This window comes from Dioszegia hungarica (assembly GCF_025882075.1).
Source record: "Dioszegia hungarica strain PDD-24b-2 chromosome Unknown MKK02contig_32, whole genome shotgun sequence".
Lineage (NCBI taxonomy): Eukaryota > Fungi > Basidiomycota > Tremellomycetes > Tremellales > Bulleribasidiaceae > Dioszegia > Dioszegia hungarica.
In genome coordinates this window covers 858,496-879,974 of record NW_026515781.1, presented here as the reverse complement: position 1 = coordinate 879,974, position 21,479 = coordinate 858,496, and the positions used below count along the sequence as shown (strand labels likewise).

General features: G+C 56.3%; 8 protein-coding genes across 8 annotated transcripts; 6 read left to right on the top strand and 2 right to left on the bottom strand.

Moving 5' to 3' along the window:
* Positions 1-2,124: 2,124 nt before the first annotated feature.
* MKK02DRAFT_41656 (uncharacterized protein) lies at positions 2,125-2,934 on the top strand (the record flags this gene model as incomplete). Its single annotated transcript, XM_053091650.1, has 1 exon — positions 2,125-2,934. The coding sequence occupies one exon, from the start codon at positions 2,125-2,127 to the stop codon at positions 2,932-2,934; it is 810 nt and encodes a 269-aa protein (XP_052941791.1).
* Positions 2,935-3,062: 128 nt separating this feature from the next.
* MKK02DRAFT_41655 (RecF/RecN/SMC) lies at positions 3,063-7,647 on the bottom strand (the record flags this gene model as incomplete). The annotated part of the gene is made up of 20 exons (XM_053091649.1): positions 3,063-3,250; positions 3,301-3,393; positions 3,438-3,597; positions 3,646-3,948; positions 3,999-4,246; positions 4,298-5,075; positions 5,124-5,325; positions 5,378-5,514; positions 5,563-5,662; positions 5,707-6,024; positions 6,076-6,362; positions 6,408-6,488; positions 6,535-6,710; positions 6,770-6,887; positions 6,937-7,115; positions 7,173-7,295; positions 7,360-7,418; positions 7,468-7,510; positions 7,570-7,594; positions 7,630-7,647. 20 exons carry the CDS (start codon positions 7,645-7,647, stop codon positions 3,063-3,065), a joined length of 3,636 nt encoding a protein of 1,211 aa, XP_052941790.1.
* Positions 7,648-7,925: 278 nt separating this feature from the next.
* On the top strand, positions 7,926-11,190 carry MKK02DRAFT_35694 (uncharacterized protein; the record flags this gene model as incomplete). Its single annotated transcript, XM_053089245.1, has 15 exons — positions 7,926-8,059; positions 8,096-8,215; positions 8,264-8,350; positions 8,397-8,573; positions 8,978-9,383; positions 9,438-9,637; positions 9,687-9,711; positions 9,763-9,843; positions 9,894-10,259; positions 10,315-10,587; positions 10,636-10,794; positions 10,841-10,879; positions 10,936-10,972; positions 11,026-11,111; positions 11,164-11,190. The coding sequence occupies 15 exons, from the start codon at positions 7,926-7,928 to the stop codon at positions 11,188-11,190; spliced, it is 2,217 nt and encodes a 738-aa protein (XP_052941789.1).
* A 737-nt stretch (positions 11,191-11,927) lies between these two features.
* MKK02DRAFT_41653 (uncharacterized protein) lies at positions 11,928-12,964 on the top strand (the record flags this gene model as incomplete). Its single annotated transcript, XM_053091648.1, has 2 exons — positions 11,928-12,376; positions 12,424-12,964. The coding sequence occupies 2 exons, from the start codon at positions 11,928-11,930 to the stop codon at positions 12,962-12,964; spliced, it is 990 nt and encodes a 329-aa protein (XP_052941788.1).
* Positions 12,965-13,560: 596 nt separating this feature from the next.
* On the top strand, positions 13,561-14,539 carry MKK02DRAFT_5229 (uncharacterized protein; the record flags this gene model as incomplete). Its single annotated transcript, XM_053093670.1, has 6 exons — positions 13,561-13,730; positions 13,783-13,796; positions 13,849-13,926; positions 14,006-14,181; positions 14,235-14,389; positions 14,443-14,539. Coding segments are annotated over 6 exons (690 nt in total), but the record flags the coding sequence as incomplete, so codon positions are not given.
* A 333-nt stretch (positions 14,540-14,872) lies between these two features.
* MKK02DRAFT_35693 (pseudouridine synthase) lies at positions 14,873-16,540 on the top strand (the record flags this gene model as incomplete). The annotated part of the gene is made up of 4 exons (XM_053089244.1): positions 14,873-14,969; positions 15,015-15,707; positions 15,754-16,370; positions 16,424-16,540. 4 exons carry the CDS (start codon positions 14,873-14,875, stop codon positions 16,538-16,540), a joined length of 1,524 nt encoding a protein of 507 aa, XP_052941786.1.
* Positions 16,541-16,744: 204 nt separating this feature from the next.
* Positions 16,745-18,483, bottom strand: MKK02DRAFT_41650 (aminopeptidase; the record flags this gene model as incomplete). The annotated part of the gene is made up of 6 exons (XM_053091647.1): positions 16,745-16,933; positions 17,001-17,183; positions 17,271-17,417; positions 17,469-17,652; positions 17,703-18,380; positions 18,443-18,483. The coding sequence occupies 6 exons, from the start codon at positions 18,481-18,483 to the stop codon at positions 16,745-16,747; spliced, it is 1,422 nt and encodes a 473-aa protein (XP_052941785.1).
* A 997-nt stretch (positions 18,484-19,480) lies between these two features.
* On the top strand, positions 19,481-21,425 carry MKK02DRAFT_35691 (transmembrane amino acid transporter protein-domain-containing protein; the record flags this gene model as incomplete). Its single annotated transcript, XM_053089243.1, has 13 exons — positions 19,481-19,503; positions 19,624-19,759; positions 19,833-19,906; positions 19,957-19,980; positions 20,044-20,216; positions 20,275-20,417; positions 20,463-20,524; positions 20,580-20,676; positions 20,733-20,817; positions 20,877-20,905; positions 20,965-21,055; positions 21,110-21,186; positions 21,249-21,425. 13 exons carry the CDS (start codon positions 19,481-19,483, stop codon positions 21,423-21,425), a joined length of 1,191 nt encoding a protein of 396 aa, XP_052941784.1.
* Between the last annotated feature and the right edge of the window lie 54 nt (positions 21,426-21,479).

The following is a 21,479-nucleotide window of genomic DNA, read 5'->3' as shown; positions in this document are numbered from 1 at the left end:
CGGCGGAGAAGGAGGCAGAGCGGATCAATAAGACCGCAAAGGCACAGGCGGCTGAGCTCGAAGGGCAGCTCGTCCAGGTCCGGGCCGACCTCAAGGACCGAATGACCAACGTCGGCGCCGCTCATGCCTCCTTGGAGCTTCTCCGGACGGAGCTCAAGAACGCAGAGGACCGGGTACTGGCGGTCACTGCATCTGCGGCGTCAACAGCGGTCGAGCTCGCTACGAGAGAGCAAGATCTCGTCGTCCTTCGGGAACAGCTAGCGGAGAAGGAGCTCGCTCTTACCCAAACCCAAGTCTCGTCTGCCAGCGGAGATGCCAAGATCCAACAACTTCGCGGAGAGGTCGACGATCTCACTCGGCAGCTCGAGAACCAGGGCTCGGTCACTAGCTCCCTGCACCGGCAGGTGGACGAGGAGCAGGCCAAGCGGAGTCGGGCGGAGAAGGATTTTAAGACGGCACGAGCGAGCGCGGCTTCAAGCGCTGTTTCGGCCGCTGAGCTTCAGCTGGCCAGAAGCGAGCTCTCCGTCACCCAGTCCAAGGTCTCCAATATCGAGAAGGATCTCCGTGCCGCCCACGTCCGGATCGAGGGGCTTACCAAGGAGCTCACCGACGCTCGTGCTGCCCAACGGCCCAACCGCATGGGCGGTCTACCGACTATCCATTCTTCTTCCTCGCTCAGTAATCTTGCTGGTGCTGCTTCGTCCTCCACGAGCCGATCAAACATATCGGCGATGCGGGAGCGGGCGGAGATTGAGCGGCTGGAGAAGGTCATTGAGTCGCAGCAGACAGTGATTGATGATCAGAGGGAGAAGATCAAGTTCTGGTCGAATGTGAGTTCAACATGCCATCTCATTAGATGCAGGGGTAGTGTAGCTGACTCCATAGGAACTTGATAAGCAGCGCGAGGTGGTCAAAATGCTCACTTCCGCTCCGGACTTCAATCTCACCCCTACCAAATCCTCGCCTATGGGCACCAGGCATATGAAGGCTCAATCTCTCTCGTCAACCGGCTCGCCCATGTTTTCACCGCCAACCCCGGCGCAATCAGCGGCTCGAGGCATGCCAAAGCAGTCACTCACATCGACCTTCACAGCGCGGAACCTGGCGTTCTCGACTATACCTACAACGTTGCCTATGCACACGGCGCAATACTCGAACACGGCGGCAAGGAAGGGCAGGGGCGGGGCGGTTGATCATGAGAAGGAGGGGTCATCCGGTGAGTCTAGAATTGGCGTTGGGGTCTGATGTAGAGAGCGACGCTGACTCTTTAAGGGACGAGCAAAGTAGAGATGGCAAAGGCGATGTGGGAGTCTCCGGACAAGAATGGCTTGAGGAGCGGGGTCGCGGGATGGAGTGACTCGCCCAAGCAGCGGCGGCCATGAGGGTATCTAGGATTGCATCGATGGGGAGGGGCGGACTCGAGGTTTTGTGAGCTAGGACGTTGGATCTGGAGGGAAGAGGTGTATCTATAAGTTGCCTGGGTCTGTGTAAAGTGACCGACATATTGGGCTTCTTGGGAAATCTGAATCGTGCCTGGTGCATACGGTATGCACATTCTGCTGTCTGCCGGATAGGTAAGTGGCAAAAGGTAGGCTGACTTACTGGTAGTCTCATTTTGCCCCTTCTTGACCTTTCTGACAATCGACTAGATGCCCAGACTCACTGCCCCATGGGTGAAGCAGCTCGACAGCTGTCATGAGTTGTCAACGATCGAAAAATCCGTCAAGATATCCTTTGTGCCACTCGGCGTGATGGAGCATGCTAGAGACATCCTCACCGTTCTGGATCTGCCCTGACCTCTCATGGAGCATGCACCGACAGGAACTCCTTTCATCCTCTGCTCCGATTGACATCATGTGCTGTGCAGGCCGCGACAGCTAAGCACACTCACTCAAGACACTCATCCTGACTCTCAATCTTTCCACGACTTCAAGCTTCCACCACACCACAACCTCATCGACTTTACACCTGCCGTACAGCTATTTCGCGTTCCCATTACCACACTCCCTCGATCGATACCGCTACCCTCCTTCTACATTTATCCCTTGCGACCTCGTCTTTATTCAGGTCAGGAGACCTCGGACCGTGCCACACATGACAAGGAATAGGAACGGGACGAGTATCATGCGCCGCCCGGGCTCGAGGCCTAGGTATCTGCCGCCTCCCTCCGGCAATTGTTCGTACAGTTCCAGGCTGTCGGACCCATGGGAAGATTGGGAGGACGGAAGCGCAGCCACTTCTGATCAGAACTCACTGGCTGGCAGCGGAGCATCGGTAAACATCCTGACTCCCCGAAACTCCAAAGATGCATCGGTTTACGACTCAACACAGGAGGGTGAATTCAGGGGAGACAAGTGGAGTAGCGGAATAAACACCCCTGCCGAGCATAGCGACGATACAGGCTCAGACTCAATATACACCGGTGCACCTGCCACTAGGATATCAGTTGAAGAACACCGCAAATCTGTCATCCAGAGCTCACAATTTCCCCTCGGCACTGCGGTCCTCGCCACCGCCGCTGTCGCCTCCCTCGCCGCTCTCAGCCTCTATGGCAACACCGCCTACCCTACCTCTCTCGCCCCCTCCGTCGCCACCACTTTCCGCGATGGCCTCTTCAATGACACCCACACCAGCCTACCATACCCTTCCAATGCCTCGATCCTCGGAGACACCCTGGTTCCCCTCGCACACTCCACCTGGAATGCGGCTTCCGCTGCCATCAGCGCCAGCCCGACCTGGGCAAAATGCACCGCGGCAGCAGGGGCAGCCTACTTGGCAAGAGACATTCCGGCCAGGATGTCACACGAGCTGCACAACACGGAGCTGGGACACTGGATCGGGCGGGCGACCCGAGCGGAAAACCTTGCTGCCAACATCCATCGACTGGTCAAACCAGATCCGGAGCCCAAACCTAGCTGGTGGTCATGGCGATAGCTCGGACGATGCTGCATGAGATTATACTATATATACAACCGAGAACAGCTTGCCTGATACCCAAAAGATGCTGATGTTGATGTGTGATCCCTCTGCTCCTCTTCCTCTTTCTCGATGACTGCCAGCCCTCAGAGCCCCCCTACCTGCGCAGCATTCTCCACAAACTCGTACGCCTCCTCCCGCTCGATAGTAGCAATAGTCGACACCTTTTGCCGGTCAAAGTAGACACCGTAGAATTTGTCTGCCTGGGCGAGCATTTCGGAACGGAAAGTCGTGGTGACGAATTGAGCAGAGGTGGAGAGGGTATGTATCATGGCTATGCTAGTCAGCTTGGCCCGCTTCTCGCGAAGGATCTCCCTAACTCACCAGCTACCGCTGTCCTGTACTGAGCATCGAGGTTGGCATCGATCTCGTCGAACAGGTAGAAAGGAGCTGGGTCGCACTTTTGGATAGCAAAGACTGGTATGTCAGCTGTGACCATTGCCAGGCGAGCTTCAGCTGACCTGTCGCGAGCGCTACGAGCGACTTCTGCCCCCCTGACAACTGTTGGATCCGCTGTCCCTCGTCCGCCTTGGAGTTGAACGAGACCCGGATGGAAATCCCGGTATAATTGTCAATCTCGCTCCGCTCCTTGTCGGGATTCGGGTCGAGCGAGTCGTCCTCCTGCTCCGTCAGCTCAGCCACGTCATCGCTCCAGTCGATCTAGCTCACAATGTACCCGTCCGCCTTCTTCTGCATGACCAACAACCCCTTCCCAGCCGGGACCAGCGTCTCAAACACCTCCTCAAAGTACTTGCTGACCTGCTTGAATGTCCGCTCGATCGCCTCGTCTTTCCGCTGGTCGAGCGTCTCGATGAGCTCCTGGATACTGTCCGCACTAGCTTCCAGCTCCTCTCGACGGGTAGTGTGCTCGTCTCGCTGTTTCGTAAAGCTGCTGTACTGCTCGAACGCCTTCTTGTTGACGTGTGCAAACTTTTTGAGCGACTCGTTGACTTTGTGCAGCTTCTTGACGAGCTAGGAAGTCAGCTTGAGTTCTCTCAAATATCACGGATATGGCAATTGACCTTGTCCGCCCTTGCCTCGGTGTACTTGTTGTATGCCTCTTCTGGCAGAACACCCAGATCCCTGATGGCATTCTGGCACTCGTCCCGCCGACTGCTGATCGTCTGCTTCTTGGCGAGGTACCGCTCATTGTTCTTCGTCATCCGGAGCATGGCCCGACCCGACTCAATCTGCTCATTGTTGACCTCGTCGAGCTTGGCGGTAACGTCCGAGATCTCAGCGGTGAGCTCCTCGACGCGCTTCTCGGAGTCTGGGGCGTCAGCTTGACCGTGTATGCAAAGGTTCTCTCGGGATAGCTCACCCTTGACCTGCGCCGTCAAGTCCTCGATCGACCTAGCCAGCCCCTTCAACTCTGCCTCCTTCCCCGCCACCTCGCTCGCCTGCATCCCCGCCCCAGCATCCCCTTCCACCTGATCCACCTTACCCCTCAACTCCTCTCGCTTCCTCCTCAGATTCTCCGACAGCTCGATGTCCAACTTGCTCTTCTCGCTCGCTGCCTTCGCCCGCGCCAGCGAGGTATCCATCAGCGTCTTCTTCTGACCCTCCAGCGCCGTACCGAGCGTCGCCAGACTAACCAGCTCCGCAGCCGTCAAGGTCTGCGTCATGGGCGTCTTGAGCTCCGCCTCGTCCGCCTTCCGCTTGACTTCTGCCGCCTTGAGCTCCGCCACCGCCGACGCCAATTGCGACTGAAGGGACTCCAATCGAGCCCGAAGCTGATCTTCCTCCTTCTTCGTCCACTGGCTCTGGTTGGCGAATCTCGCGCGGACGTCGAGTGCCTGGCGACGCTTGGCTTCGAGGACCTGGATTTCACCGGCGACCTTGGTGATGCTCTGATCAATCTTGGCGAGTCCGTCCTTGACCTCTTTGTGCCGCGCGCTGTCGGTCTCGAAGGCCTCGCGCCACTTTTTGAGCGTTTTGATCATGTCGAGTCGGGACCTCTTGACGTCGTGGAAACCGCCAGTCAGGGCGCCTTTGCGATCGACACGATCACCTTCGACAGTCACGGCGTTGACACCGTGGGACCTGGTATACTGGGCAGCAGTGGCGAGATCTTCGCAGACAATCGTACGACCGAACACCTGGTGAAGTCAGCTTTGCTCGGACCCATGATACCCGTACCAACTGACCTGCTCAAATGCCAAGCTGTACATTCGCTCGAACTTCAGCTTGCTCAGCAACGGCACCGCGTCATGCCCCTTCGGCATCTGGATATTGACGCTCCGGAGTCGGTTGAGCGGCATGAAGGTGACCCGCCCGAGCTTCTCCTTGTTCATCACCTCGAGGATCTTGCTCGCCGTCTCGTCATTGTCGACCACGACCTGGAAGAGACTGTCTAGTCAGCTTATTGCGTCATTCCGACGTTGCACTACGCCCAGCTGACCTGGTTCCTGCGGTAATCTCGACGGCCTGCTTGTATCGATCCGACACCTCAAAGAGGTCATAGAGGGGACCAAAGACCCCGTCCAGCTTCAAGCGCTTGGCGACTGCCCGGACTGATCGAAGACCGTTGCTGGTATCCTGATCGGTCAGCTTCGTCGCGGGATAATAGGGACAACGTTGGCTTACCCGGTCCATCACACCCGACAATCCTCGCTCAGCAGCATCCATCTCTTGCCTGGCACTGGCGACGCTTCCGCCCAGCTTTCCATCTTCTCGCCAAAGATCCCTGTCTGTCAGCTCGTCCTAGGGTCTGCGCTCGGGCCAGCTCACTTTCTCTCCTCTTGCATGCTATCCATCCGCTTCTTCCCCTCCGCAACTTCATCGCTCATCTTCTTCAACGTCGCCCTCCGCGCTTCCTCCTCTTCATCCTGCTCCCTACTCCTCACCATGACGTCCTTCAGCGCCGCATCCGCATTATCCACTTCCTTCTCCAATACCGCGACCTGCTTCCCTTGCGCCTCCTCGTGCGCCTTCAAAGACTTGATTTCATCCTTGAGGAACTTGTCGCGATCGGCTTGTGTGGTGAAGAGCTGCGAGCGGCCTTGTTTGGCGTAGAGGACCGAAAGTTGAGACTGGGTATTTTGGAGTCTGTATGATCAATTTCTCATTCGGAACCTCGCGGCCGATCAAGCAACTTACGCTAACTTGGCTGTCTTCTCTTCTTCCGTCCGCCGGTCCAGCTCAGTCCCCAGCTTCTCCAGCTCCGCATCCGCCGTTGCGATCCGCGCCTCCAGCTTCTTGAGCTCCTTTGTGAACTCCTGCCGCCTCTCCTCTCCACCTTCTTGCGATGCCTTGAAGTCGGCAATTTCACACTCGATTTCGGTTCGCGTGCGGACGAGATCGGCTATTTCGGACTCGTATTGGCGGAGGGCAATGGTGGAGGTGGAGAGGGCATGGTTGGCAGTAGTGAGGGTATCTTCGTAAGCCTGTCCTGTCAGCTCGACATTTATCAGGGGATCTCCTCAGCTTACCTGTATTTGATCCTGCTGAGTGTTGAACTCTTCCTGCCGCACATTGATGTTATGCTGTTCAGACCGATGTTCATTATCCAGCTGTGTCGTGTGAGCTGAAGTCAGAGACTCAGGAGGCGTAGCTCACCTGTTCCAACGCGCCATTGACCTCCTGCAGCTCCTTATTATGCAGCGCATACTCCAAACACCGCCTATCCCTATCCTTCTCTTGATACTCCTTCAACTCTTCCTTCTCCGTCTCGAGCTCGTTCAGTCTTGCTTCAATGGAGTCGAGGAGCTCGGTGATCTTTGCCGTCTTGGCAGCTGTAATGATGAGCTGGTGCTCCGCCGGACAAGAAGGGATAAGGGACGCAGAAGCTCACAGGTCTCCTCCATAATCTTCGTAGACTCCTGACGCTTCTGCTCATACACCTTCGTCCCGGCGACTTCCTTCAGCAAGTTGAGCCGTTCCTTATCGCCCATATTGGTGAGGTGGGTGATCTGTTCATCAGCAGGGTTTCCACTCTGCTAGAGCAGACTGCAGACTTACTCGACCCTGAGGGACGATATAGTACGGGTTACTCTTTGAGAACCCCGCACTTTCCAGCAGATTGTTGACTTCCGCCTTGGTGACGCTCTTCTTATCCAGCGAGTATTCGTCCTTCTTGAGACCGATAGTCCGCCGGAGTCTGACCTCGGCCGTGGAAGTAGGGAAGCGACCATCGGTGTCTAGCGAGTCAGCACCTCTGCACTCGATCGGTAATGGGAAGGAAGGAAGAAGCGTACTATCAAAGACTATCTCGACGTACGCCGCCAAAGTCGTACTCGTGCTTGTACCCTCGTGCAGTAGACGTTGACGCTCTTCTCTGCCCATCTGTGTATACTGATCGGACAGGACGAAACGGATTGCTGGTAGGTCAGCTTCCACCCCTCGAGAACCGGCATAGGAAGAGGCGCTTGAGGAGAAGCTCACCAGAGAAGAAGTTGGACTTTCCACTACCATTTCGCCCAACAATGACATTGTGGCCCGGACTGCAGGAATCAGCTCTGCAGAGATATCGAAGGGAACTCTTAAGCTCACGAGAAGGGATCCACCGCTACCTGATCACGATACGACTTGAAGCCTAGAAAGTCAGCGACACTGCGAGCCCACCCTGGATTCGGAAGTGGTAGCTGCGCGTACCTTGGATGGTGATTGTTTTGATATACTATGGGCAATCAGCGACATACCTCTGACACAAACAGAAGCCCAGCTCACCATGTTGACAGGTCCTCGTTGAGGGGGAAGAAGGAAGGAGAAGCGGTTTCAGGAGGTTCAGGAGGTCACCTGGACGTCCGAGCTGGCGGAAGCACTACGAATGCTCTTCGAGGCGATGGTGTGGTCGGTTAGAAGAGCTGCCACCTGTATTGCTGAATGATGAAGGTCAGAGAAGAGAATATAGAAGGAAAGCAAAGAGAGAAGGGCGAAGCTGATCGGACTTTCTAAACGCGTCGGCGCGGTCGCGTCAGGCAACATAAAGTCAGCTTCCGACGGAAGCGATGACGGCCATGATCGCCAGTGGCCACACAGCAGAGAGATGGTCCATCTCACCTCTACCACTAAGGTCTTGCTCGAAGGTCCAGTGCACGATGAACGGGGACTACGGACATCTCCTCGGAGCAGGAATCGCAGGGTGAGCAGCCCATCTTAAACTATGCTGATCAGACAGCGCTGCGGCTGCCGCCCGAGCTCCTGTTCCCCGTCGAGGTCAAAACCAAGATTTTGACAGGTATTTCGACGAGTATATGGGGGATGAAGTCCCAGAGGGGGATATCGACGAGATGCGGAAGTCAGTCGCCATGATTGCGCTCATGACTGAGCCTGAGCTGATTCCCAGAGCTGCCTGGGCTACATGGCGTACTGAAGCTCCGTCTGCGGCCTCCAGGCCCGGAGGTACCAATAACGAGGATGACGATCTGGCCAGGTCAGTCAGACCTATGGTAGCTTCGGAGATCGGACTGACTTGGCAGAGCGCTTGCCCTGTCAAGAGAAGAGCTGTCGCGACCATCCTCTACCCAGCCAAGCCTGCACGACGACGACGACCAGGACCTGCTCCGAGCTATCGCTATGTCGGAGATGGAGGCTAGGGCGCCTAAGCGGCAGAAGCGAGATGAGACGCCTGAGGAGGAACGGAAGATGCTGGAGGAGTTAGTCTACCCCTCCTGTCTGTCCCCCGAGGTTCGAGCTGATAAGACAGGGCAATGGCGGCATCTCTAGCAGCTTCACAAGCCACGGCCTCCGCATCGAGGAGCAACGGCCTGAAACGCGAAGAATCGGACGAGCTCATCGAATCTGCGAATCGGGACTTTCAGGCTGAACGGGCCGCAGACCGGGCGAGACAGCAGAAGGCCCGCTTGGCCAAGCTGGAGGAGGAAGGCCAATCTCGGAGCGCTTCCTCCACCTCCTTTGTCAAGCTGGAAGGTAAACCCTTAGCGAAAGCAGCAGCTGCCAACTCGATGCCTGTCAAGCTCGAGAAAGAGGCTAGCACCCAGAGCTCCGCTCCCAGCTCCTCCACGATTGTCCCGAGACCATCCCCTCCACCACCTGCCAGAGTACCGGGCACTGTCAACAGCCTTCTCTCGGACCGAGCCAAGATGGAAGAGGAGAGAATAGCTCGTCAGCTCGCTCGCTCAGGAGGACAGCCCGCTCCCGCTCCCGTATCCGTCACCACCTCTGCTCCAACATCAGCTCCCGCTGCAGCCCCCGCCCCGTTCCGCGCATCCGTTCCTAACTCCGCCTTCTACGCCAACGGATCTACCTCTACCAGCACCGCAAACGGCCGGTCCGGACCATGGACCTCTCGAGCAGCCATACAACACCCATATCAAGCCAGAAGCACATTCCCTCGAGACGCCGCTGGGGAATACTACCCAGATGGCGAGCTCCGGCATACTGCCCTGACCATCGGAGAGCCAACGTCAGAGCCTACATTCTCGGCAGCCGAGATCATCGGGAATGTGAGCGCTTCTCTGTACTTGCATTGAGCTGTGAGACTGCCGCTGACGGGTCAGAGATCTCAGATAGCCCTCCTGATACTCAACTCATACGTCATTGATGACAACTGGCTGAGCACCATCCTTCCCGATCCCCTCTCCGTTCCGCAAATTATCATCCGACCTCATCCCAAGGCGGAACCTACGTGGAATGGGAAGGTACAGGCGCAACCTAGCGGAGAGGTATGGTGTTACCCTAAGATGACTGGCGACTTTGGGTGAGGAGTTCCGTCACGTTCTGGATTGGGGATGAGGCTGATTCGCTAGGTCACAGCATATGAAGTATATCTGGGTGAGTTGTTTGGTTTCCAATAGCTATGGAGAGGAGACGCTGATAGCTTAGATATTTTACAAGACTGGAAGACTACGAGTCATCATCTCCACCGCCAATTTCGTTTCTTACGACTGGGAGCTCATTGAGAATGTGCATCCGGCCCTGCTTTCTCCTCTGTCTGACCCCTCACTGACTCTCAGACCGTCTTCGTACAAGACTTTCTACCCCTCCCATCTCCTCAGCCCATCCGCACCTCCCACAAGCAACACGACTTCCCCCTCCAATTCACACATCTCTTCAAGCACCTCAAGGTGCACAAAGCCCTCGACTACCTCATCAAGAACCACGAAAAAGGTCCCCGGATCCCACTCTCCGCCAGCGCGGAGTTCGGCGATATGGCCAAGTACAACTGGAGTCCGGTGACGGTGCGCCTTGTGATGAGTATCCCGGGGACGTATGAGGGATGGGAAGAGATGGAGAAGTTTGGGATGTGTAGGGTGGGGCAGGTCATCAAGGAGGAGGAATGGAGGCCTGCGAAAGGAGAGAAGGCGGTCGTGGAGTATCAGGTGAGTCGACCTATCCTGGACGGGTCGAAGGGTGTACGTTTAGCTGAAGAGGTAGGGCTCGTCATTAGGTCAATACGGCATCGACTGGTTTTCCCATTTCCACCAGCTGTGCTCAGGCAAGTCACCGCGCGAATTGGCGAATCAACCGAAGGCCAAAGCGTGGGCGCCGATCAAAGTCATCTTCCCCTCGCTGGCCACGGTCGACGCGAGTGTCATGGGCAGGAACGGCGGCAGTACGATGTTTGTCGGGAAGGCGTGGAACTCGGTGATGAAGGCGCACTTTCACGACTCGAATTCGAAGCGCGGAGGAGTGCTCTTGCATGCCAAAGTGAGTGATCTTGATTATCTAAAGGAAGGAGTGAGCTGATAGATACAGCTGCTGGTGACAACTTTTGAGCCGCAAGAACAGGCACTGGGCTTTGCTTCCTCAAATCCGACGAACGGAAAGCGAAAGGCGGAGGAGATGGAGGAAGATTCGAAGGGCGTGGGAGGATGGGTGTACGTTGGGAGCCACAATTTCTCGTCCGCTGCTTGGGTACGTATCAGGATCTAGGTGTGAGACCGGAAGCTGACCAAAGCAGGGAACGGTGAACGTCAAGAAAAGCCCTCCTACATTGCACGTAAGTCCATCTGTTCAGTATATGTATATCACTGTGAGAGGGTGCTGATCGGGTAGGTTCGCAACTATGAGCTTGGTATCTTGTTCCCGCTCCGTACGTTTCTTCCTGTTACTGTCAATGGCAGGACAGTATGCTGATCAGCCCAGCTCGTGCAGGCGCAAACAAAATGGCGGATCTGATTGTGCCATATAAGCGCCCGGCTCGGCTGTACGGAGCAAATGATGTGCCCTGGGTAAGTCGCCCTGACGTGGAGTTGTCGGTGGTGGGGCAGTACTGACTAGCAGGACCAAAATTTGCACGCGGAACAATAGGGTCTTGCCACCACAGTTTCTGCACATATTCTTGGACCGGGGAACAGCTATTAGCTGCCAATCACGTGTGTATACATAACCTCATAAGCTGAATGGCATGTGTGTATAGTGTCTATATGCGTTGACCGATCGTCCAGCGCCTTCGCAGTAGTAGCAAGAATCTCGGTGGCAAAAGGGAAATTTTCGGATCGAGGAATGAGGAGCGACTCGTCGGCCTGGCCCTGCTTGACTGAGCTGAACCTGCTGGATGCGTGAGCTTTTTGTACGCTAACACCCGTCTTGGCCCTGCCCTGCCTGCCGTGTCTTACCTTCGAACCCCACCTGATACTCACGGCGAGCCGTAGCTGATGGGATCCCAGAGCAGCTCAGTATATCGCCTAATCCAAAGGGGTCTAGCGTCCGTGCGACGCACAGACACACCGAGCCAAAGGACCCCCTTTCTATCGGCGTACTCAACTTAGACAAGCCTGGACCCGGACGGGAGCCGAGATTGATGCACACACACAGCCTGTTCCCCGCCCATCGGTCGCGCCGGCACGTTGAAGGCGAGCTTCTCAAGGTCGTCTTCGGTATCAGACGTCGCCTCTTTACATACTGAGCGCAGCGCGTCAGCTATACTCAGTCAAGTCAACGCTACCTCTTGCCTACGTATAGGTCCGACAGGTAGTCACCATATCCGATCGTCAGTCCGACGCAGTGTCTGATTTGAATCAACGCTGACCTTACAGCTCCTCACCATGGGCCCGCGCGACACTTTCAACTTTGACGAGGCCCAATACGAAACAAAGCTACGGGATCCGTCCACCTCCACTCGAGCACTCATCAGAAAACATCGCCAGAAGGTCATGCTCAAAACCTCCAACAAGGTCGTCACGTTCACCGGGCTTGCCGCTGCTCTTCCCACCGCGGGCATCACGCTCATTGGGAGTAGCTACGCGGCGCGTCAGTGGGATGTGCTCGATCAGCAGAAGGACCTGATCGAGGCGGAGTTGAGGAGGAGGGGCGAGCCGGTCCCACGCGAACGGGACAGGGACATTGCGGCCGGCATGACCCTGGGCGCAGTATCGTTCGCAGGGACTATGGTCCTGCCGGGTGTGATGGATGCTGCGGCAGGGGTTGGGATGAATAGCATCACCGCTGCCAATAGCTTCGCAAGCACAGCCGCAATGCCTGCCAGTGATATGCTGTGAGTAAGGCTACTTACAAGTGATCTCTTAGCTGACGAGCTTTCAGTACTATGGCACACGGCGCCCTCCAGGGAGTCCAAGCGACGATCGACAACCAATCCGCCAACTTCACCGGTGCCACGGCTGATTGGACAACAACCGATTGCGCCGCCGTTCCCAACGCAGCCGCCATCTCTGCGGGCGCGTCCATCGGTATACACGGCATCACGGCGGTCGAGGCAATGGCTTTGAATATGGCGCTCCAGAAGTCGGGGGAGGCGGTGTTCAAGCCGCCGGGTGCGAAGAAGGGGCAGATGGCGGTCGATCAGGCGGCGAAGGCTGTGATGGAGCTGGCGGACGCGGATGCGAGGGTGGGGCAGATCAAGCAGCGTCGAGGCGCATACACCCCGGTCGACATGAACACCACGACGAGAGGGACGTCCGTAGGACACGTCAAATCACCTGAGACCACACGTCGAGGTATCCGAGCCCCCTCGGACTCAACCGGGACCGTCCAACCCTCCCGCCGTCGAATGGTCTTCATCCTGCTGTCATTACTGCTGGGCGTATTGTTTTGTCTGTGGATCGATAGGTTCCGTGGCGAGTAAATCAGGTACATGTACAGGGGCAGAGGGATCGTCCACGACCTGAGAGAGGATACATAGAGCGCATCTGGTACATAGGCCATAATATGCAGAAGTGCAGTCCTTGGGCCTGCCAGACGAGAGTTTGACTAGCCAGACTGGCCAGGCTGGGTGCAGTGGAGCTCCGCATGATGCGCATGACGCACTCCACATTCCTCGCAAACTTGAGGTGCTGTTCGCTTTTGCTTTCTCTTCTTCTCCTACTTACCTCTTCCACTCGCAAAGGTCTACCGTTCTCGCTAAACCTAGCGATGGACGGACGTCCCCCTTCTCATACCGCTCCTAAACGGACATACACCCAGCCCACCTCAGCGGACTTCCCCATCCGCTCCATCATCGAGAACATCACCTCCTCCCTCCCCTCCTTCGGCGTCCCCCCTTCATCCCAAGACCCTGCTCGACCAAACACTGCACCTATCCCACACAACCACCCAGTACCAAAATCTGCCCCGTACACCTCGTCATCGTCCTCCTGGTGGCCATTCGGAGCTTCCTCCTCGACCCGATCCGCCTCTGTACCAGCCCAAAGACCGACCGGTTCCAAGCCATGGCGAACATACCTCCCCTCGGATCCTGCTCTATCTGGTGCGCTATCAGGCTCAGCAGCTGTCGTGGTCACACTAGCGGGTATATGGGGATACCGGCGGTATGGGCGCAGAATACGCAATGCGGACTATGTGACGAGTAAGATGTTGGAGCGGAAGACGTGGGTGAGGGGGGTGGTGACTTCGTGAGCTACCTTTTCTCCTATGACTACGCGGAATCGAGCTGACGACACGTAGTGTAGGCGATGGAGGTGAGCTCGTTGATCGCGTATCAGTACGAAGCGTAACAGTTAACATTGACAGACAACTTCCGGCTGTTCCATACCCCACTCTTCTATCGCTATCCCTTCAAGTTCCGTTCCATACCTGGCACACCGAAAGGTATGTACACTCAACGATCTCCTGACATCACCTGACCCTCACGCTGTCTGGTTTGGACCTGCGCAAGCTGACAGCCTAGAACTGAAGAATGAAACCCTTCATATCCGGATCTCAGGCGTCGACGCGCCCGAAGCAGCCCACTTTGGGAATCCTGCCCAGGCTCATTCGGCTGAATCGCTTGAGTGGCTGAGAAAGACGATTCTGGGGCGAACGATGAAGGTCCAGCTGTTACGGAAAGACCAGTATCAGCGGATAGTAAGCTCATCCATTGGGAGAATCAAGGGTCGCAAGGAATAGCTGACATCTAGGTGGGCGTCCCGTACATATCCCGCCTTATACTTCGAGATCAGCCTCTCCCTATGATGATGCTGAAAGAAGGCATGGCTGTGGTGTACACGAGCGGAGGAGGGGAGTATGGGCCATGGGGTCTGGACGGGATGCAAGCTGTCGAAGCTGAGGCCAAGTATGTTCCATACAGCTGACCTATCCGGACGAGGGATGTAGCTAATTGAATAGGAAAGCAAAGAGGGGTCTTTGGGGTCTCAAGACATTCGAGCATCCCGCGGATTACAAGAAGCGGGTCAAGGCGGGAGAGGAGGCGGTAGCAGAGGTACAGCAGGTGGTCAAGGGGGAAAGGAGGGGAATCTGGGGATTCATCACGCGTATACTGGGCTAAGGGTCTTGCTGCATCTTCATGGAGTCTACATGGCCTGTCCATGTATCGGACGTTCCTCATCGTGTCCGAGCCCCGAGTATCTGCCACAACCATTGCCACATTGCCACCCGGTGATATTGCCGCCGGAATTAGCTTGATCGCTGGAATGCCGTAACGCCTCAGGCGGCGATGACCGCCTTGATGACCCTCCACCGAAATCTTCTCCACCGAGACTTGCAGCAACGATAGGGAGACCTTGCACCTATAATCACCCCTATATCACCTCTCAGTATGGCCTCCTCTTCCTCCTTGACCCAAGGTCAGGTCAGCGACCTCCAGCAAACAGGAGAATTCTCTATCAAGAGCGAGTCGGTAGCTCCCAAGCTCGGTATGTCCACCCTACCCGCACCAAAAGTTCAAAGCTAATTCCCAGATACCTCACAATGGCCCCTCCTCCTCAAAAACTACGACAAGCTCCTCGTCCGCTCCTCCCACTTCACTCCCATCCCTACCGGCTGCTCCCCTCTCAAGCGCGAGCTCGCAACCTACGTCAAGTCCGGCGTGATCAACCTGGACAAGCCGTCCAACCCCTCTTCGCACGAAGTCGTCGCTTGGCTCAAGCGGATCCTCCGGGTCGAGAAGACCGGACACTCGGGAACGCTCGACCCCAAGGTCACCGGGTGCCTTATCGTGTGTATCGACCGGGCCACGCGACTGGTTAAATCCCAGCAAGGCGCAGGGAAGGAGTACGTCGCGGTGGTGCGTTTCCACGAGTCATTGGCGGATGAGAAGGCGCTCTCGAGGGGATTGGAGACCCTCACTGGAGCGCTCTTCCAGCGTCCCCCACTTATCTCGGCGGTCAAGCGGCAATTGCGTGTACGGACCATCTACGAGAGCAAGCTCATCGAGTTTGACAATAAGCGGAATCTGGCGGTGTTCTGGGTGAGCTGCGAGGCGGGGACGTATATCCGGACACTGTGTGTGCATCTGGGATTGCTGCTCGGTGTGGGTGCGCATATGCAGGAATTGAGGAGAGTGCGGTCAGGGATCACGGGGGAGAATGACGATATCGTGTCGATGCACGATGTCCTCGATGCTCAGTGGCTTTACGACAACACGCGTGATGGTGAGTCTCCCCACTATCACCTTAGAGAGCTGTAGCTAATATCAAGAATCTTACCTCCGCCGAGTCATCCGCCCCCTCGAATCCCTCCTGACCAACTTCAAACGGATCGTCGTCAAGGACTCGGCCGTCAATGCCGTCTGCTACGGTGCCAAACTCATGATCCCCGGTCTCTTGCGGTACGAATCCGACATCGAGGTCTATGAGGAGGTCGTCCTCATGACGACCAAGGGCGAGGCGATCGCCATCGGGATCGCCATGATGTCGACCGTCGACCTCGCGTCGTGCGACCACGGCGTCGTCGCCAAGGTCAAGCGGTGCATCATGAACCGGGATCTCTACCCCCGTCGATGGGGTCTCGGGCCCAAGGCGCAGGAGAAGAAGAAGATGATCAAGAAGGGAGAGCTGGATAAGTTTGGGAAGGCGGTAGAGGGGGTTACGCCCAAGGCGTGGTCGGCGGACTATGTCGATTATACGCCGGTGGGCGGGGAGGCGAGCCAGCCCTCGGGCATGGTACAGACCCAGCCGCAAGCGACATTGGTGGCAGGGGCGACACCGGTGAAGGCGGAGCGAATGGAAGTGGATGGGGACGACGAGGGCAAGAAGAGGAAGCGCGCGGAAGATTCAGTGGTGGCTGCGACACCAGATGCAGAGGGGGAGAAGAAGGTAAGCTTCCTGCCCAAAGAGGATTGGTTGTAGGGCATAGCTGACTCGTGCAGAAGAAGAAGAAGGTCAAGGCGGAGGACGGGACAGAAAAGGAGGAGACGGCAGAGGAGCGGGCCAAGCGGAAGGCAGACAAGGCAGCGAAGAAGGCGGCTAAGGCTGCGGCTGCATGAGCGGAGGGGGCACGTGAGGGTTAGAGAGGAGTTTGTTTAGCTGTATTTTTCGGTCGCATGTTACCATATTTCTCGGGCATCTTTCCACTTTGCGACCTCGACATGATCGAAACTTCCCCATGACCGGCACTTGCCCAGCTGACACTACACTTGCGGTCATATTACTGTTGCATTCGACTATTTCTGGTCTATTCCCCTACTTTACTAGTCCACCTTCAAGTCCCGATCAATCTCGCCAAAGCCGTCAAAGTACGACTCGAACAGCTTGATGTAGCTCTCTACATCCTTGGATCCCGAGGTCTCGCGGATCGAGTGCATCGAGAGCTGGGCGAGACCAATGTCGACCGTACGGACGTGTGTGGAGAGGTGGGGGCCGACGGTGGAGCCGCAGGACTGGAGTGTCAGCTCGGCCCCCTTCTTCAGCCTAAGGCATTGGATTGGTCCGGGAGATCCAGCTCACAGAGTCGTTTCTGATCTCAAACTCTTGAAGCGGGACCCCCGCCTTCTTCGCTACGCGCCGAACCAAGAAGGTCGTCTGCGCGGTGGAGGTGTATCGCTGGTTCGCGTTCGTCTTGATCACGACACCCTGATTCATCCGCGGGGCGAGATTGGGCTCGTACCGTGACTCGTAATTGGGGTGGAACTGCTGATCAGCCGCTGCACTTCCAAGAGAATTGGCGAAGAGGCTAGAATTGCACGGTGGAGGAGAATGTGGACACTTGTCACTCACGGCGTGGCCCATATCGGCCGAAATCAGGAACGAGTTTGCCAAGAGCTGATGATAGCCGAGGTTCTCGTAGTCTTTGAGGGTGACCATGCGCTGTACGAACGCCGGGAGGAGGTTGGACTCTGCGCCGTGGTGCGAGACACTCCCGACCTATATGATCAGCTTTGTATGCACCAGTCCCCGAGTTCGAGTCGGGCTCACCTCCTCATTGTCGAACAGAATGACACAGCGGATGTTGGTCTCCTTGTCCGCATCGGGCGAGTTGACGGCGCCGATCAAACCCTCGATGGACGCGAAGCAGGTCATGAGGTTATCGATCCGGGGGGAGAAGATGAATTCGTTGGACAGACCGCCGACGCATGAAGGCTGGGTATCGTACAGGGACCTAGCAATCAGCTTCTGCTCGCGATGTGCTTGCCTAGAAACCCAGCTTACAGCTCAAAGTCCTGAATATCACCGACGGCACATCCAAGCTCATCCGCAATCACCGCCAACAGCATCGGGTGGTGTTTCTCTCCTTGACCCGTGACGTCCTTGCCGTCCTTCTCGCCCTTCTCCGCCGGAGCATTCATCGCCTCCTCTACCAATCCCAAAATCGGCATAAACTCCGTCTCCTTGTTGAACTTGAAGTTCTCATTGACGGTCCGGTCCAGATGGATCGCGAGGTTCGGGATCCGCATCATCGGTCGATCGACCTTGACGAGTTTGGAAGTGTACCCCTTCTCCTCGTTCGGGGTGCTCACGATGACCCGGCCCGCTAGGGACAAGTCTCGGTCAAACCATGTGGCCCAGATCCCACCGCCGTACAGCTCCACCCCGACCTGGAGGTATCCGCCTTTTGTCTTCTTGGAGATTGGCCGGAGTTTCAGGGCGCACGAGTCGAGGTGTCCTACAGCGAAGGAGATGGCTGTGGAGGCGGAGGGTTTCGGGGGGAGGGTGAATGCGACAAGGGAAGATTGGTTGCGCGTATAAAAGTATTTCCCGCCGGCGGTGAGTGGGGCATCAGAGGGCTGGCGCTCCGAGATGCGCGTGAAGCCAGAGGATGAGAGGCGGGTGACGAGGTTGGCTGTGGCGTGGAAGGGCGTGGGGGAGGCGGTCACGTAGGAGCAGAACCTGTGGGTCAGTATCGCCCCGGTCAGGCGGAGGAGGGGGGAATGAGAAGAGGAATAGCCTACTTGACCGCAGCCTCTGGTGGGGCAGGAGGGAGCTTCATCATGATAGATGTACTGGTAGATGTGGTATAGAAGCGAAGATGAGATAGCAAGGCAGAAATAGATGAAACTTTTGTAGGGGAAGGCATCGCATGGGTCGAGCGGGTCGCTTACGGCTATCTCCGCGGCTCCGAGTGGTACGGAGGAAGTGCTTTTGAAAGAGCAGTCTGTCGTGTTGACATGCATGAAATGGGCAGTATGAAGCAGAGCTGTGCACCGTTATACATGGAAAACAAGGATGGAGGTCTTGCTGACGACGGCGGGAAAGGATGGCCTTCCTGACCTCCCTTTGAGCGATTTTGACAACCGTAACCGTGCCTGGCCAACTCCACATTCCTCAAATCCTCCCTACCGCAGCTATCGTTGAACATCTTACTTCATAACCTTATCAACCTCACAACCTCAGCCCAGCCATGGACGCAGACCCTTCGGCGCGCTCTCTTCTCCGTACCAGTGTCGGCTCTGAAGCAGGGCCTTCCCGTCCGGCATCACGAACGAGCATCACAGCTTCCCGCCTGGCCTTTGGGTCGTCGCGTCGGTCTTCGGACGATTCGGAGCGCGGTCGGGTGGAGAAAGTGCCAGGGTCGAGGTCGGGGACACCATCAAGAAATAGGAGGGGGAGGGAGGAGATGGGTATGGGGTCGCTGGGGAACAGTACGGGAAGCGGAGCGAGTGGGATAGGGAGGGTCTGTGCGTTATCATTTCGCTTCTCCGCTTCTCCGCAGTCTGCTCGCGGATGTGGTCTTGACATTGAACTTTGACTTGGGAGGATACTGATGTAGTATAGTGTTCAGATCGGACGATGATCATGATGACTCCGGCCCCTCGGCGCCTCTGCTGCGTGCAGGGAACGGGTCAATGGACATCACGCAGGAGGAAAGGGAGGCGGTTCTTGGGGAAGGGGAAGTGCGGGAGGAAGGGGTGAAGGGGACGATGATGGATGGGATAGCGAATGTGAGCTGGCTTGTGTAAATCTCGCCAGAGCAGAGCTGACACGCGCAGATGGCAAACAGTATTATAGGTATGTCAGGCTAGCCCAGCCTCACCTTTCGATTCGACATCAAGCTGACTCGTCGAAGGAGCAGGAATAGTCGGGTGAGCTTCAGCGCTTAGATCGAGGTCGATCGGCAAAGCTGACGGTACAGCCTACCATATGCAGTCTCACAAGCAGGCTTCGTCACAGGTATAGCCCTCTTGATCGGCTTGGCCTTGGTGACAGACTGGACAATACGGCTCGTCGTGCTGAACGCCAAGCTGAGCGGGAGGGACTCGTATATTGAGGTCAGTCTGCTTTATGCCTGACCAGCGCTGAACAGGTCGGTCCGGACTCGGCGTCATCAGCGCTGACGTACAGGTCATGCATCATTGCTTTGGGAAATGGGGAAGCGCTTCGGTCTCGTTCTTTCAATTCGCTTTCGCCTTTGGAGGGTAAGCTACCACCCCCTCACTTAATGATGATATCGAAGCTGATCACTAAGAATGTGTGCCTTCAACGTCATTATGTCAGTAGTCTTCCAGCTGGTGGTGATGTTGCGTACAACAAGCCCAAGAGCTAATGAACGCAGAGGAGACACCATCCCGCACGTTATCGCCGTTCTCATTCCTTCCTCCGTCTCCCACCCTCTCCTCTCCCTCCTAGTTGACCGCCGCTTCGTCATTCTCCTTGCTACTCTCGCGGTATCGTTCCCGCTCAGTCTGCACCGGGACATCGTCAAGCTCAGTAAGAGCTCAGGATTCGGTGAGCTTTGATATGCTCGCAATACGTATTGAGGGAGGGCAGAGCTCACTACCTGCAGCACTCATCTCCATGGGCGTTATCGTCACTGCTGTTGTCCTTCGCGGAGTGGCTGTGGAGCCGGAACTACGAGGCAAAGCCTCTCATGTCTTTTCTATCGTCAGACCGGGGGTCTTCTCCGCTATCGGCGTGATCAGCTTTGCAGTGAGCTGATTCTTTCGCTCTTTCGAAACGTAGCTGACATTCCAGTTCGTCTGTCATCACAACACGATGTACATCTACAATAGTATGGATACGCCTACTTTGGACAGGTAAGTTTTACGGCTCGCGAGTATGTCCGGGAGCCAATTCAAGCTTACACGACAGGTTCTACGCCGTAACGCACGCTTCGACGATGATGAGCTTAGTGGCTTGTCTGCTTATGGCAGTTACGGGCTATGTGGTGTTCACGAATAAGACTCAGGTGAGCTAGTAGGAGCCGAGCGGCTGTGGTCCAGATGCGAAGAGCTGACAGTGTAGGGCAACATCCTGAACAACTTCAGCCCGGACGATATCGTTATCAACATCGCTAGACTCTGTTTCGGAGCCAACATGTCGACCACTAGTAAGTCCGCAGCTGTAACGATGATTCAGAAGGGTGAGATCAATGGCTGACTGTCATAGTACCGCTCGAGAACTACGTCTGCCGAGAAGTGAGCTAGCCGTCAAGGAGTTACGAGAAGCCCACCGGGACCCAAGCTGATGTGTACAGGTCATTGAGGACTACTTCTTCAAGGATCGACCGTTCTCTCAGCGAAGACATGTGATCACCACCGCCCTACTCGTCTTCACTACCATGGGCAGTACGCATCACTTTCAGCTCATCCGCTATTCCCAGTCAAGAGCTGATATGCCAGTCGCGATGATGACGGACGACCTGGGTCTCGTGCTGGAAATAGCAGGTGGACTGAGCGCGACCGCATTAGCATTCATCGTGAGTTATTCGCTTCAGCTTCCCCGCTCACGGACGTGCCACGGGAAAAGCTGATAACTCAGTTTCCTGCTGGAGCATACGCCAGTCTGACGCGGGGAGAGTGGTACTCCCGTCAGAAATTGCCGGCGGTGGCTTGTGCGGTGTTTGGGGTGGTGGTTCTGGTTTTGAACTGCGGGCTGACCGTTGCGAAAGCCTTTGAGCCAAGTAAGGGGGAGGAAGGTGTCATTGCTGGAGACTGAGATGCATGCGCTGACTGATTGATGTGGGTCTCGCCAAGGCTCAACGCCGCAGTG